This window comes from Equus asinus, chromosome 16, assembly GCF_041296235.1.
Source record: "Equus asinus isolate D_3611 breed Donkey chromosome 16, EquAss-T2T_v2, whole genome shotgun sequence".
NCBI classification, from domain to species: Eukaryota; Metazoa; Chordata; class Mammalia; order Perissodactyla; family Equidae; genus Equus; species Equus asinus.
The window spans coordinates 48,110,484-48,127,455 of NC_091805.1; the positions used below are offsets into that span (position 1 = coordinate 48,110,484).

General features: G+C 46.4%; 1 protein-coding gene across 4 annotated transcripts in view; it reads right to left on the reverse strand.

Moving 5' to 3' along the window:
* CD58 (CD58 molecule) overlaps positions 1-16,635 on the reverse strand; it is a 40,799-nt gene extending 24,164 nt beyond the window's left edge. For 2 of the 4 annotated variants that reach the window (XM_044749590.2, XM_044749589.2), the window contains exons 1-2: positions 15,773-16,576; positions 3,284-3,592 (exon numbers count right to left, since the gene is read on the reverse strand). In XM_044749590.2, the coding sequence (XP_044605525.1) occupies positions 3,284-3,592; positions 15,773-16,199 (736 nt within the window). In that variant the 5' untranslated portion in view covers positions 16,200-16,576. Of the gene's footprint in view, positions 1-3,283; positions 3,593-15,772 lie in introns of all 4 variants that reach the window. The other 2 variants (XM_070487129.1, XM_014848255.3) reach the window with 2 other exon arrangements.
* Between the last annotated feature and the right edge of the window lie 337 nt (positions 16,636-16,972).

The window sequence follows — 16,972 nt, forward strand, 5'->3', positions numbered from 1 at the left end:
CTATTCAAGTCCTTTGCTGAGCTCTGGGACTACCATGGTGAACAAGAAAGAAATTCTCTCTTCCTCCCAATGTCTCTAGTGGACCAGGCAGGTGAACTGGTAAGTAACGGCTTTTGTCCAACACTTGTCATCCAGCTAGTCATCACATCCCATTCCACTGAGACCACCTCAAACAGGACTTGAGGAGCGCAGACCTGAACTGCTAGATTGGACTTGCTGCCTCTTCTCCATCCCCTGGAAAACATCTTACATGCTTTGCTGCCAGTTGAGTCTTCCTAAAACAGCCTTGGTCATAAAGCAGGCCTAGATCTCCACCCACTTCTGGGATAGAACAAGTGAACCTAAGACTCAGCGGAGGGGAGAGATAGACAGACCCAGCTGTGAATGCTGGTAGGGAGTGCAGAAAAGGCAGCTCTGAGGCAAGGGCGGTACTAGGACATCTAAGAACAGCAAGGGGAGGTCATGCGGGCCAGATCTCACACAGCCTTGCAGGCCACTGCAAAGATTTCAGCTTTAACTCAAAGTTAGATGGGGCCACTAGAAAGTTCTAAGCAGATTAGTGTCATGATCTGACTTATGTTTCAAGAAGATCACTAAGGTTTCTTAAAAATAAACTGCAGGGGGCAAGGGTGGAAGCTGGGACACCAATTCAAATGCTACTGCAATCCTCCAGACAAGGATGAAGCAGCCCTGGATCACCACCAGCAGTGGTGAGAGGTGGTCAGATTCTCGCTATATTTTGAAGGTAGAACCAATGAAATTTCCTGGTGGAGTGTACATGGTGTTCAAGAGAAAGAGAAGTGTCACAAGATGACATCAAGGGTTTAGCCTGAGCAATTGAAAGGATGGTGCCATTAAGCAAGAGGGCAAAGATTCGGGGAGGAACAGGTTGAAGGGAAAGATCATGAGCTCCCATTTGGAAACGTGATCCTTGAGAGGCGAGTTAGATAGCTGAGTGGAAATATTGAGTAGGCAGTCAGACACACGCATAGGGAGCTCAGTGGGCATCTGGGCCAGAGCTTTCAATCTGTGCATTATCAGCATCAAGATGATATTTATGCCCTCACACAGGATGAACTCACCACCTGGGTATGAATGTAGGCAGAGAAGGGAAGTGGCCTGAGACTTAAATCTTGAGATCCCCTGTGTTTAAGAGGCTGGGGAGATGAGGGAACAGCAAAGGAAACTGAGAAGGAACAGTGAGTGAGTCACAGGCAACCTAGTCACAGGAAACCAGGGTGGAGTCCAGGTGCCCAGTGAAGGCAGTGTTTCAAAGAGGAAGGAATGATCAGCCAGTGTCAGAAGCTGCTGAGTGGTGGAGAAAGATGTGGATGGAGAATGGACCACTGGATTTATCAAGGAGGTCAAGAGGCATTTGGGTGCATTAGTGAGGATGAAAGCCTGTTCAGAGTGGGTTGAAAGTAAACAGGAGAAAAGAGGTTATAAAGAGCGAATATAGGCAATTTCTTCAAGATTTTCTATAAACTGAAGACAGTGGGCGGTAGCTAGAGCAGTAGAAGGGCCATGAGAGGGCTTTCAATGACGGTAAAAATAACCACATATTTGTGCGCTGACGGGAATGAGCTGTCGGCTCGTGGGGGAAACTACTGTAAGGAGAGAGTGGGTGGAATTAGTGATATCCCTGAGTGCAGTGGGAGCAGGTGGAACCAGGGCACGAGTGGAGGGTGTGGCCTCAGGTAAGAACTGAGAAGTTCAGAATGGGAACTTCCGAATGGGAACTGGACAGAACATGGTACACAGGCTCAGGTACAGGTAGGCAGGCAGGCTAGTGGGGAGAGCTTGTAGAAATTCTCTCCTGATTGTGCCTTTTCCTCAGTGGAACAAGAAGTAAAGGCTTCAGCTGAGTAGTGGGTCTGGAGAAGGAGGTATCTGAGGTTTGAGGGGAGGAAAGATAACTGCCCGGAGACTGCATGAGTGAGGACACTAGGAACACATCGGATTTAGTTGAGGTATGTGGTCAGAAATTTAAAGTGTGGGGCTGTGTGGGGTGATGTGTTTTTCTGCAGCTACAAGTGTGTGAGCACAGCATAGGCAGACCATTGGATTGAACGTGGTTGCACTGGCCACATGACATGACCAAGCAAGGAAGGAGCCAGGAAGCTGAGTGTTCTGCAACAGAGTGAGCCCAGAGAGTGACCATGGCACTTGGGCTGTATACGGAGGGCAGGGAGGACATCAGGTGGGTGAAGGACTGTCAGAGTCATATGGCAGAGGAAGTGAGCTTCAAATAGAGGAGGCGGGACACCTGACACTGAGATAATGTAGGGATTAGAATCACTGGTCATGACAAGTTCTAGGGCATGTCCATGGGGAGAGGTAAGGTGGAGTGGAGGCCAAGATCATTGCAGCAAGGGAGCTCAAGGACTGAGAAGTCAGGATATTAGAAAGAACTTTCATTTATCTACCCAATCAAGAATTACCATAGCAGGAACATCAGAAACAGTGAAAATGAACCAGGCACTGAAATGGTCACAAAACACTGGGGTGCACCCCTGGCCTAGAGATGACTACAACAAGAAAGGGGCTTTAGAGATGAGGTCAGGAAAATAACTTGGATGCATCAATGAGAAGCACAGAGGAACCTGTATCCTATCTCTAGTTCCAGTTTAAAATGATACAGGAGAAAATAAAATCCTCCTCCTGGGTGGGCTGCAGGAGGAAGCAGGAACTCTAAATCAGAGAATACCATCTATCAGTGGAGTTCTGAGTTTATTGCTGCCACTATATCCCTTTCCAGAACATTCCTAGCAAGACAAGTGATGCTGCTGGCAGCAGCTCTGCCCAGTTGATGCTATTCTCCCCACCTTAGTCACATCTTCTCCTCACCCAGAGAATGACGAGGGAACTCTAAGTGGCTCTGGCTACCAGAAAGAGAGGAAAGCCCTGACAACATGTGATATCTAATTATTTTATTCCTCATAAACCAGTAATTTGTATTAGTCTTTTAAAATAGAAGGACATGGGGCTGGCCTGGTAGCGCAGTGGTCAAGTTTGTGTGCTCCAATTCGGTGACCTGGAGTTCGCTGGTTTGGAGCCCCAGCAAGGATCTATGCACGGCTTGGCAAGCCACACTGTGGCAGGCATCCCACATATAAAGTAGAGGAAGATGGGCACAAATGTTAGCTCAGGGCCAATCTTCCTCAGCAAAAAGAGGAGGACTGGGGGCGGATGTCAGCTCAGTGCTAATCTTCCTAAAAAAAATAAATAAATAAAATAGTAGGACATTTGCCATTTTAAACAAACCAATTTATGGAATACTCACCAAACACCGTGAGAAAGAATTTGATGCTATCTTTAATGCTTGTGGATTCAAATTCATACTCATCTTCATCTGAGGATGATAAATTGAAGATGGTGAGGTCACCCGTCACAATGTTTAAAAGAATTCTCTCTCTAAAAGGTGGGTAAATGCTTTCATCAAGGTTTTCTTCCTTTTCTACAACTTTATCCTTTCTTTTTTTCCACAGAATGTCTTTAACGGGTATAGAGCTTGCTGTAAGGAAAGTTACACTCTTGTTCACAACTCCAAACACTGATTGGGCTGATGACAGCTGCTCACAGCTGATGACATCTAGGAGGGAAAACAAATTGGTTAGGAAAAACAACATGACTTTATTGAAAATAGAAAACCATCTTCCAAGATGCTCTTTGGAAAAAAAAGTTAAATTTCATAGTAAAAATTATTCACCAGCTACTTTTTGTGCTAAGCTAATACACTGCTGACAGAAAGTACTGGAAGTACAACATGCTTGACCATGTGGAGTTTACTCTTTAATGGGGAATTAGGACCCACATAAACCCAAGAATGGGATTCAACACTTATGGAGCACCCACTACGTGCCAGGTACTGTGGGCAATGCTTGGAATATGGCAGCAAATAAGACAGGACGGTACTGCTCCAGGCCCTGAAGAAGTCTACTTTGTGGAGAAGACAGTGAGCAGGCAAGGAGGGCCACCAAGTCAAGGGCCTTCTCCAGGAAGTCATGTTGAAACTGACACGGGACAGCAAATCACTGAAGGATGAGAGCAGCCAGCCAGCTGAGGGCTGAGTAAGAAGGGGGAGGAGAGGTGACATACAGACAGAAGCAGCAGCACCTCTGAAGGCAGGCCCTGAGTCAAGGAGCCTGGAGTATTTGAGGAAATAAAAGCAGTTCCAAAGGGCTAGAATGAAGAGAGCAAGGGAGTGACAGGTAAGGAATGAAGCTGGAGAGGCTGGCAGGGGCCAGATCCCAATGTATGTGAGTCGGGGGCTGGGGTGTGTCAGGTAAGATATGCTAAGGGTTTGGAACTTATCCTAATGGCAAGAGAAAACTATAGGAAGGTATTAAACAAAAGACTGGCAGGACATAACTTAAGTTTCAGCAGGCTGACCCTGTCTGCAGAACGGACAGTGGTTGATAGGGGCAAGTATGGAGGCAGAGAAACCAGAATAGAGGCCAGGGATATAGCAATGAGAGTGATGAACCAGGAGACTAGACCAGGGTGTTGGCAGTAGGGGTGGACAAGTGGACAGATGCAAGAGACATTTGAGAGGGAAATCAACAGGATTTAGTGACTGGGTGTGGGGGATGAGGGAGAGAGAAGAGTTGATGGTGACCGTCAAGCCTCTTTCTTGACTGACTGAGGTGCCATTAATTGAGATCAGAAACAACGATGGGGAAGCAAGTGAGGGGTATGATGGAGATTAAGGAGTCAGGGACTGGATACAGTGGCAAGCTGGAGCTGGCTCAAATCATCTCTCACGAGCCAACTGTTGGCATCTCTGCCCAACTCCATTCAGTGAAGTCTGGTTGATAGCTTGAAATCCACTATGGTGGGAGTATTTACAGCAAAAAAACTGACTAATGCTTCTAATCAGAGCCTCCCACCTCCTCCACATCAATCCGGTTGTTAAACATTTACTACCACCACTAGATGGAATTTTCTTGACACCGCCAAATGGGTTTAAATACATCTTGCTCCAGACTTGACTTTCATGTTAAGAGAGAAGATCAGCTCTTAAGGGAAAGACATTAAAGATAAATTTGACTGAAGTTTTTGCCTAGTAGCAATCAGAGTAATTGAAAGAGCACAGGAAAAATCAGGAACATTAAATAGACCAATTGTAGGCAATTGTGTTCAGCAATTTCAGTAAGAAGCAAATATCCCCCATTTATCTATCTGCAAGGATTTTTAGAATCCACCTCCCTTAATTAAGAGAGACTGCCCTCAAAAATACATCAACATCCTTCTGCTGCTTTGCTGATCATGCACTCTCTCTTCTACTCGACCAGAGCACGTGGGAAGGCAGATGACAAGCAACAGGATTTGAGGGGTCCACACATGATAGTGGAGATTCAAAATGTCTTGTAAACGAATAAATGAATGAACGAATGAGAGTGGATAGGGTGGTGAAGGAATACAAGAGGTATGAGGTGCACTGCCACACCTGGCTGTGTACAGATGGCTTCTGTCTTTCCTGGGGATGTTTCAGAGGCAATGTTTCCTGGGCTTGAGAACAGGAAGGAGAAAGAAGTCAGGAATGGAGCTAGCAGTGGAGAGAAGAATGGGTGGAGAAATGGAGAGACCAGCTCAGAAAAAAATCACAGTAATTTTGAGCTGGAAGAAACTCTAAAAATTGTTTAGTCAAATTACCCCCATTTCACAGGTAAAGTGACAACACACCAAGAAAAATGAAAGAAAATGTTACTGAAGGCCTACCCTCTGCCAGTTATGTATTCACATACCCTTGTGTCCCCTTTTAGCCCCCTCCACATTCGTGTGTAGTAGGGTTGCTAACTCCACTGCACAGATAAGGAAACAGGCTCTGAGAGGCGTATCAATTGCTCAATGTCACTCAGCAAGTTTATGGCAGCAGAGGGACCAGAACACAGATTTTCTGGATCTTTATTCAGCTCCTGTTTCACAACAGCATGGTACTGTCATCAAGGCATTCCAGAAATATTCATTGGGCATCTCCACTATGCGGGACCCCCGAGAACAAGACAGACACAGTCCCTGCCCTCTTACTGCTTACTTCCTTTTAGGGAAGTCAGACACTTTTTACAAATAATTAGACAAACATCCAATTGCAACTGTGATAAGTGCCACCGGATAGAAGCATAGGGTGTCACTAAGAGGACCTACTTAAGGGAACCAACAAAGGGTTAGGGAAGGCTCCCTGAGTTCTGAAGACTGAGCAGCAGTGAGCTCTGCAAGCAGTGTGGCAGGTCCACGTTCAGACAATGACTCCCGAGGTAGGAGAGCGATGACATGAGACGAGAGGTGTGAGCAGGTAGCCCATGACAGGGTCCTTCTCAGTCTTTGCTGGCTCCCCACAGCCTGCACATGAAGGACACTCCACAAAAAAAATTTGTTGACTGAATTAACTAAACTGATTTAAATACAACATAAATGTAGTCCAAAAGGCAGGCCCTCCTGATAGAACCACAAAATTTGACAGTCACACCAAACCCTGAGCTTTGCAAGACCTCAGATTGTTGGGAACCCAGTTGAAGAATCGATTCGTCAAGGACAGGTGGAGACATTTAAGTGGCACTGAAGAATAACGGGCCTGGGACCCCTCATATGCAGTTAAAACAGACTCATTTCCTCCCCACTGCCTGCCTCCAGCACCAAAGCACAGCTGGAGAGTCTGCTGGACTCCCCATCCCCATCCCACTGCTGTTCCTTTTGAGATGTTCTCCTTTGTCTCCTGCCTCCCGTTCAAGTTTAACTAGGTCTCATCTACTTAGACAGACTCAGTCCTACTAAGTGGTGGGGGCTTCAGGGCACTGCACCAGATACACTTGCACCCACTCAGGATGTCAGCCCCTAACCAAGGTTCACAGCCTGTCTGAGGTTTGAGGAGAGGCAACTTGTTCACTGATGTCATTTCTTAGAGACAAGCCAGCCACTCTTCTGGGATTGGGAGGGAAGGGTTTTTGAGTTTTTTCTTAGAAATTAACAATGTGATTTTTTTTCTCCTCAAAGCCCCAGCACATAGTCGCATATCCCAGTTGTAGGTCATTCTAGTTCTTCTCTGTGGGACGCCGCCACAGCATGGCTTGATGAGCAGTGTGTAGGTCCACACCCAGGATCCGAACTGGAGAACCCTGGGCCGCCAAAGCAGAGCATGAATTTAACCACTGGGCCAAGGGGCTGGCCCCTGAACCACAATGTGATTTTAAAATACTTCTTTCTCTCTCTAAAATATTTTTAAGTTCCATATAGCCTGCAGGTTTTAGCAGTTAAGTGAAAGATTCATTTGATGAAAAGAAAAAAATCCCCTAAAAGTTTCAGTACCCAAATATATAAACCTTGGTATTTCCCCCATATGAACGACATTCTAATGGTGATTTGGTTCAAGCCTCGAGAGCAGCGTCCTGAGGCATTTTTGCACCCAAGTGAACAGCTAGGTTTCTCCTCTCTACGGGGGCTTGTGACTCCCATCTTGCTCCTCTCACTTCTCTCCTGCATCACAGCACCTGCAGTGACACCTACCTGAGAGTCTGGGAGTCCAAGTCTGGAAGCAAAGCCTCTATTGACACACACACATTTACAGTCCAGAGGAGCAGCCACGCTCCTAAAATGTCTGGGCCCGTGCTGATATCAGATAATCTGTCCTATCAAGGCCATAAATATGCTCATATTAGTCAGCACTCACGTCCCAGTTTTGGGGGCGGAAGTCTGCTCCCCAGGTATGCAGACAATGAAGAAGACAGTCTTCTTTACTCAAGAAGGTGTAGTGTAAGGAGTTTCTTTCACCTACCTCTTCAGAAATCCATGTAAATGAGCCCTAGGCCAGCTCAGCCTCAATAATAATATCTAACAGCAGCAGCAGCAGCATTTCCTATTTTGAAGTTTACATGAGCCAAGCACGTGTTCTAGGGCTAGATACATACATATGTATATTCATTCATTTCATCCTCAACTTGGCTCTGTGAGGTAGCCTTATTCTTCACATATCCATTCATCAAAGATCTATGGAGTCCCTCCGATGTCCCTGGCACTGTAATAAGCTGTCAGGAAACAGCAGTACACAAAACAGAGACAAACGCCAGCCAGCCCTCTTAGAGTTTACGTTACACCCGGGGAGGAACACAATAGATGGAAGAGAATGTTATCTTCTGTGCTGGGTGGTGTTAAGTGCTATCGAGAAGAATGAAGCAGAGTATGGGGGAGGAGGACTCACCAGGAGGGGATTGCTACTCTATGTGAGGTGGTCATAGTTGTCATGGGAGCAGAGCCTGGAAAAAGTGAGGGACTGAGCTTGAGAATATGGGGAAGAGCATTCTAGAGAGTGAGAACCGCCAGGTTACAGATGAGGACACTGAGGCTCAGAGAGGTTCAGAAGCTGACCGAGGTCACTCAGCTGATCCAGGACAAGCTGGTGTCCAGACACAGGCAGCCAGCTCCAGCCCTGCACTGTTAGCCACAACGTGAGGAGATGCCTCAGTCTTTCCTTGTCGATTCTACCCTCACCCAGGCCCAGTTTGCGATTTCTGATCCCATGAGTGCTGAAGGCAGAAATCTCCAGATCTCAGTGATACCACCACTGCTTCCCCATCTCCATCTATTTCAGACTGAAACTGCAGCCACCTGACTCCCAACAGGCAGTAAACTCCCTGGTTCCCAGGCCCAGAAATTCCCCAGAACTAGCCTCACACATGCTCTCATGTCAAGCTACTCCTTGCCCCCTGGATGAGCTCATTCAGAATTAAGATGCTGGTTCTCTAAATCAACTTCCTTTTGCGCTTTCCTGTTTCCTGTCATGCTAAAATACTCTCCTTTTCATTCCTTGTTCTTGTACTTAAAGTCCTTCTCCCTTTCTAAGTTGTTTCCCTCCCAACCTGAACAGCACAATCCAGTAGCCATTAGCCACACGTGAGCTCATGAAATGTGGTTGGTCCGAAATGTGTGAGATGTGTGGTGAGAGTAAAATACATACCAGACTTTGAAGATTTAGAATGAAAAAGGGAACATAAAAATCTCTCATTGATTTTTTTTATATCAACTACAGGTTGAAACGAAAATATTGTGGGTATATTAGGTTAAATAAAATACATTATTAAAATTAATTTCACCTGTTTAGTGAAATATCACCTGTTTAGTGTTTAATGTTATATTTCTCTTGGACAGCACTATTCTCTGTCCTTTCAAGAAACCCACCTCCCATCACACTCAAAAGCCATATTTGCCTTTGACTGTTCTTGTCTTAGACAGGATATATCCGAGACCTACAGCACGCTTTGGGGAATAAGGTTCTTAAGAGAGCTATTTAAGACTGTGAGTCTTTTTAAAAATCTATTCTCCAAAGTCTGATTCAAGGTATTTCAATACACTATCGATCATTTCATGAAAAATTTCTTTATAACCCCTGTTACTTTTCAGGTATTCAGTTCATTGTTGAGAAACTCTATTATAACTAATTTATGATGACATATAGCCTTATTAGTTTCTTAGTAAACTGAGTATCTTATTATTTTCTGAATGGGTATATTAAATTCCATTTTTTTCTAGCTTTTAACTGTTACATGGGAAAAAAATTCAAGAAACTACAGACCAGTGAGCCTGATGGACATTCAGACACTAATCTCAACAGACATTTTGGGGAACATTATGAAAAGGAAGTGAAGGTCACTAGGACCCAAAATGGATTCTTTTCCTGAGAACAAGTCTATCAAGGTAATTGGGTTCCCTCAGATGGATAATTGGTTCAAGGTTACAAAGGACAGAACTTTGAACTAATGGCTCCCAATTGGGGGCAAGAGGCAGACATAACTTTATTTCAGTGACTCTGGGCAAAAGGCCCGCTCATTTCCACTGGTTTCATTTTGAGCCTCACAGCTGTCAGGCTAAAAGGTCATCAGCACAGGCACCAGCAGCACTGAGAAGGGTACGGCCAAAGGGCACAAGGGAAAGGAATAAAAAAAGGAAAGAGGCCACAGGAGAGGATCCCGTGCTGGTACAGTGGCTGAAAGACTTTCCTTTGAGGCTGGTGGAGGGTGCTGACAGTCAGCTCCAAAGAGAACCGGCTGAAATGCTCTCAGCACTTTTCTGGGGAGGGACTCTATCTCTTATCTAAAGGTGACTATCTAACCAACACATTTCATATTCAAACCTCGACTTGTGTAAGCGAACAGAAAATGTGTCATCCTGGTTTCACTTTCAGTCTCAAGAAAGGAGGTATGATTTGCGATTGCAGAATGCAAGAGTCTGTGTCCTCAAGTAAAAGCTTCAAGAAGCCTTCTGCATTCGAGAAGAAGCAACATGAAAAGAAATCAAAAGTCTGAAAACTCATGCAAATAAGGGCTGATGCACGCAGGCTAACTTTCTGTTTTTAAACAGAGAAATCAATATCTACCCTCCAAGCCTGTATTTATCAAAGGAATGTTAGAGTGAGAAAGAGGGCAATAAATCAAACTCGTAGATCTAGTTCCAAAAAAGTGGTTTCTAAGACTCTTTCAAAATTTCAAAGATGCTTATCAAAATTAAACCAAAAACATAGTGACAAATGCAATGTGTGAAACTTCATTAGATCCTATTTTTTTAAAAAAATAGACATTCTTGTGACAACTGGGGAAATCTGAAGGGTTAGGTGATGTTATGAGAATCCTGCTAATTTTCATAAATATTATAATATTATTGGGATTATGCAGAAGTATTTAGGAGTGAAGTGTGGGTATATAGTGAGTGTATAACTATGGCAAAATGTCAATAAATAAATATGTAAATAAACTCCCATTCTGAATTCTATGGCCCCAATTTTCCCTCCCGCCTATTGTAGATTATGATACTGAATACAATTTTAGGTGATTGGCAATTGTGCTGTCCTATACAATTCCACATGCCTTAGCAAAATTATATGGGACAATGTCTACACCTCACATATAAGAGACCACCCATGGCTCCACCAATCTTCAGAGTCACTTCTCTAACCTCAGGCTCAGAATGCATGCACTTTGAGTCAAATGGACTTGGCTTCTAGCCCACTCTGCCACTTATTTGCTGTTTGAACTTGGACAAGGTGTTTAACCTAAGCTTTGTTTTCGGCTTTAACAGTTCCTACCTAATAAAACTGGTATTGACAATTAAATGAAAACAAAAATCTAAAATAGCACAGGGCCTGGCACAGAGCATGTGCTTGATTCATGGCAGCTATTATTATTTACACCCCATTATGATACTGGGTCTAGTTTCCCAGTAGGAATATACAACACTAATTGACTTGGAATATCTTTCTTAAATAAAAACACAGATCTCTGAATCTTAATTGCAGCAAAGCATATGAACAAGTCTCATGTAATAACGTGAGATAACGTAATAATTAAAAATGGTGAAATGCTTTATCACCTAATGTCCAGATTTAGCAATCTGTACTGGTAAAAACATTAAAACAAGACAATGAAAGGAATTTTTTAAGAAGCTGGATACGAGTTGGTTCCTACGTACAAGGAACTAAACCGTAGTTGAGGAGACAGTTGGCAAGATGAAGGGTCTACTAAAGGTCAACAACAGCACAATAAGGCAGGCTCTGCTACAAAGAGCTAACTAATGCCACAGTTCCTTTTTTTGAGCTTGCTACTTGCCCAGCACCACCTGGGTCCTGAGCACATGTTATCCCACTGAAGCAACCCAGAGCCCAATCCTGCCGGCTCCACCTTCAAAACACAGCGCACATCTCCCATTTCTCACCTCCTCCCCTTCTTACCTAGTCATTTCTCACCCGCATTGCTCCTGCAGCCTCCTAACTGATGTCCCTGCTTCTCCTTTGTCCCCTCTACAGACATGCTCCACCCAGCAGCCAGAATAATTCATGTAAACACTCAAGCTGTCATAATTTCCCTCCTGTTCTAAGCTCTCCAAAACTTCCCATTTCACTGGAAATGAAAAAGTCTGGTGTTTAACGGGCCCACAAAACTTTCTCTCTCGGCTCCAGCCCTGACTCCTTTTACAACATCATTTCTCCTGGAATTTCCTTAAATGCGTGACGCCTATCTCAAGGCTTTTGATGCCATGCTCTCTGCTGGAGTGCCACTCCCTCAGACAGTCACCTGGGCTGCTCCCTCACCTCAATGGCCACACTTTTAAAGAGACCGCCCCGACCACTACATAAAATACTAACCACCAGAGGGAGGCTGAATGAAATATCATTCCTTCACCCCATGGAGTACCATGCAGCTCTAAAAAAGAATGAGGATGATCTCTATGACTCATATGAATGATTTTCCAGACGGTTAATTGACAAAAGCAAGGTACAAAAGAATTACATAATGTTACCTGTTGTTTAACAAAGGGAGTTAGAAAAAACATAGTATCTGTTTATATATACAAAAAGAAACAAGAAAGATAAAACAGAAACAAATTACATCTTATGGGGGGAGGAGGGAAGGAACAGGATTTCTCTGAGCATATTTTTTATATAGTTTTGATTTGAACCATGTTAATATTTTACACATTTAAAAATTAAATCAAGGGGGAAAAAACCCCTAAAATTGAATAGAAACAGAAACAAATTAATGCAATAAATATCAAATTGCAAACCACACAGGAGAAAAAAATTAATCCGAGTAACTTTAGAATACAGTATTCTATGCATATTCAGTGGGATATATGGAAGAATAAAAAGAACTGCAAAGAAATCTTGAACTATATTTAGTGAAGGTTGTGCTTGGTCGTGGTACTGGTATAGCAATTATGAAACTATTTTGTGTTTAATGTCCATTAGGAAAATACGCTAGTGCTAATAAGAACAGAGCTCTCACTGTGGAGAAGGGAGCTACAAATACGGAATGAAGGAAGGGGACGAAGAACCAGGTTGTTGGGTTAGCCTTAGTGATAACAAGATAAACTCTCAACTTTATGAAAACTCCATTTCCTAGCTCTGAAAACCGAAAGGCCCTAGAAGGCAAGACTCCAGCAGCCTCGAGCACACCTAGCATGCAGATCTTGCTTTCTAAATACCATCCCCCACAAAAAGGAAAAAAGGGAGTCTAATGAGTCCAAGGCGGAGGCAGGAAAGGTACAAAATGAGTCCAGAACATCTTCAGTGCTGGAAAGTAAGGGAGTGCTCAAAAACTGATAGAAAAATGGCAAAAGGACACTGAAGGTTGGAGAGGCTCCTCTTTGCCAAATTTAGCATCACTGAGCATCAAAATGGATAATCACAGGAATGCCATCTTAAAAATATCCATGAGTCCATACTAGGACTAAAATAATAAAATTAAAAAGAGAGGTGCGAAAGCTCATTACTAAAGAATGTCAATAATGTAGGGAAAAAAATGCCATCTACAAATATTTTGGTGATAATGGACTCAGGGAAGAATCACCACTGGATGCTAAAACAGTGGGTGGAAGATTGTTGGAGAACAAGATTGTCACACAATCTCAGTGTCACTTAAAAAAAAATCACAGATTATTTACACAGGAGTAAGGTACTTCTACCCTGGAACAATCTGGCAAACCTCACCTTAAGCAAACAACAGGAGTTAACGACTCCAGTCATGGGACAAAGGGGCTGCATCTGCCCCCAAGGAGATGCACTGAGGACACACACACCCATGAAAAAGTCCTGCCCTTGGAAGTGTTAACCAGAATCTAATCATGAGGAAAGGGACAATCCAAACAGAGGGACATCGCAGCAAACAACTGACCCAGACCCTTCAAACACAGCCATGTCATAAAGCACAAAATGAAACAAAATTGGCAACAGTTTTAGATGAAAGGAGGTTAGGAGGCACACTACTAAATGCAGGATGTTATCCAGGATTGGCTTCTGGTCTGTCAGAAAAGAGTACTGTAACAACGCTGTATTTCCTGACTATGTTAACCGGTCTGTGGCTTACTAGAGACTTATTATTCTTAGAAGAGATATTTGAAATATTTAGGAGTAAGGCATGATAAAATCTGCAACTCTCAATTGGTTTAGCAAAAAAAATAAAATAAAATAAAATGTAAGCATGTGTATGAGAGAGAAGTAAACCAAATATGACAAAATGATAACTGGTGATTCAAGGAGAAAAGTGTGTAAGCGTTCATTGTACTATTTTTGCAACTATTCTAAAGATTCTATATGTTGCAAAGTTTTAAAAAATTCAGAATAAATATTAACCACTCCCACTCCCCTTTCCTGCCTTACTAATCTCTGTATTAGCAAATGTTTTCTTTACCACCACCCATCTACATATTTCCTCATTTATTTATTTACCATTTCTCTCCCCCACTGTAATGTGAGCTGCAGAGAGGCTGGGAAGAGTCTGTTCCTTGTATCCCCAGGCCCTTGTACCATGCCTGACACAGAGCTGACGCTCGGTAAGTATTTGGTGAACGATTGATGTTCATAGTCATTCTATGATGAGATACTATTTTATCCTTTCACGTGAGTGGCTCTCTCTCTCTTCAAAGGCACAGATACTGAGACATATGGAAGTTAAGTAACCTACAGAAGTTCCTAACTGAGACGAGGGGCAGGGCCAGGGTCTGAAGCCAGGCATCTGACTCGAGCTGATGCTGTTAGTCTGTGTTAGGCAGCTTCCCTAGTGAAGCAGGCTCAGCCCCCAAAGGGTTCACCTTGCAAAGGACTGCACCATTCATTCATCCTTGTCCTTAGCGCAGGGCCTATTCAGAGCAGGTGTATTCACGCTTGCTGAATGAAATGAGCTCTGAATGAATACATGAGTGGTGAGAGAGACACCATGAGGAGACCGTTCAGAGAATCTTCCTGGAGGAGGTGGGGCTGGAGGGCTAAACTGGGTTTTCAGTGGAAGACAGGGCACAGGTACAGGCAGCAGTGACAACAGGTGCATTCTGGGACCAGAGGGAGACCAGCTCATCTGGAGGAGAGAGAGCCCAGCCATTCAACCTCTGCATGTCTTTCTCACCCTTTCCCGCAGCCACCAGCATATGAAACCTCCCAGCTTTTTGGGCCCCGTGACGGGAGTCTGCCCTCGCCTCTCTGCTTCCAATGCCTCTCGACTGGAATCCTCCCTCTTTACTGCGGCCAGATGACTCTTCCTAAACGGATGCTCTGATCCGGAAACAGTTCTCCTTGCCCGCAGAAGAGCATCTAAACTCCCAAAGGGGACCTTCAGGGCTCCACCCGGGGCCTCAAGCTCCTGTGGCCACACTACTCTCCAGTGACACTGAAGGACTCCCTATGGCCCCAGGCTCACCCTGTACCCTGCTGCCCCCGTCTTTTGGACCTGATCTCCTCCTCTCCTCCTCTTGGAGTCTTTTCCCACATCACAGTGTGTCCACAAACCACCTGTCCTGGGAGGCTGGGTTCAAATACCCTCCCTCTGTAAAGTCTTTGCTTCACAAAAGATATTTGCATTCGTCCAAAGGTATTGCTTTCTTCCCTCTGCAGGCCCAGAGCACTTCGTTTAACCTCTCTTACCGCACTTAACTTGTGTGCATTACAAGGGAGGTATTTTTGAGCATAACTCAACACCCCCCCACCCCCACCCCAGCTGTCCTCCATGATGTATGTACCCCACAGGCACTCAATAAACGCTGAATGCAGAATGGAGAGGAAGATCGGTCTGGTAGTATGTGCAAGGGGGCCAATGGGAAACACCCAAGGAAAGGAGAACTAGGTAAGGGGGTTACTGCTGCGCTCCAAGGGTTTGGCTAGGACTTAACTAGGGGCCTGTGTGTGGAGGGGTCTTTGAGGGTGGGGAGGTAAAAATGGAGACAGATACCTATCGCATGAGGTTGTTGTGACGATTTAGCTTAAGAAGTGTGAGGGATGAAGTCAGTTCTAGACACTCACATGTTAGTTCTTTTCTGTTTGGAAGGGAGGGGGAAGAAGCAGCCGCCGCACTACTTAGGGATCCCGAAGCGAGGCCACCGCCGCCTCCGACCCTTCTCTCTCCCGCTCCTTTCCCCGTCCAGCTGCGGGGCAATCCTGAAACGCGTCTTCGCCTGCGGAGAAGGCCCGCAGCGGCGCGGCTGGAAATCCCTGGCTCTGGGAGCTGGCCCTCCCGGCGGGGAGGACCGACGCGCTGGCGACCAGCTGCCCAGACCCCGGGTCCGGCGAGGTCACAAGCCGAGGAGGCAGCGATAAGGTCCGCCCGATAGTCGCTCGGGAGGCCCGAGAAGTAACTTAGCAGGCCCAGGAGTCTCACGGAACAGGCGCACCCTTCCGGAGAACACTGGGCGGGGGTGAGAGGGCGCGCTGGGAAGTGGGCAGGAGGCATCCCCAGAGAGGAAACAGCGCAGGACAGGGAGCGCGCTGCAGCCCCGCGCTCTTGTCCCGGAACACGACTCCGGCGCCTCCGCTCAGTCTCTTCCCGATCGCCCAAGGGAGACTCGGGGACGAGCTGACAACTTTCTCTGCCCGACAAGGGCCCGCCGGCCGCGTTCCTACTGCCGCCCAACCCAGCTCGCGACCTCCTCGAGCCCCGCCCTTCCACCCAGGAGCCCTCGGGTCACGGTCACCCCCGGGGACCCCGGAGAGGGCCTCCACTCACCGAACCAGAGCACCAGGCAGAACGCGCCGAGGACCCCCGCGGCCAGCCCAGGGGCGCTCGCTGCGGCCATGGCGCGTCGGGCGGCCTCTGAGCCCCGCGGCCCCGGCCGAACCGACGCACCCTCAGTTCGCGGCACCGCCCCGCCCCGGAGGCCCCGCCCCGCTCCTCCGTGCCCGGCCCGCCCCGCCCCGCCCCGACCCCCCGCCCCGCTCCTCTGTGCCCGGCCCGCCCCCCCAGTACCCCCAGCCCCCCTCAGCCCCCCCGGCCCGCTCCTCTGTGCCCGGCCGGCCCCCGCCGCCCCCCCCGCCCCCCGCGCCCCGCGCCCCCCCCGCCCCGCTCCTCTGTGCCCGGCCCGCCCCCAGCGCAGCTTCTTTCCCGGGAAAGCAGCCACTGAGTCGCTCCTTGGCCCGGTGTCTGCCCGCTCCTTCCTCCTTCCCCGGAACACAGGCCGGTCCCCCGGCCCTGTGCCTCCGGCCACCCCGCCGCCCAGCCTCTGCTCC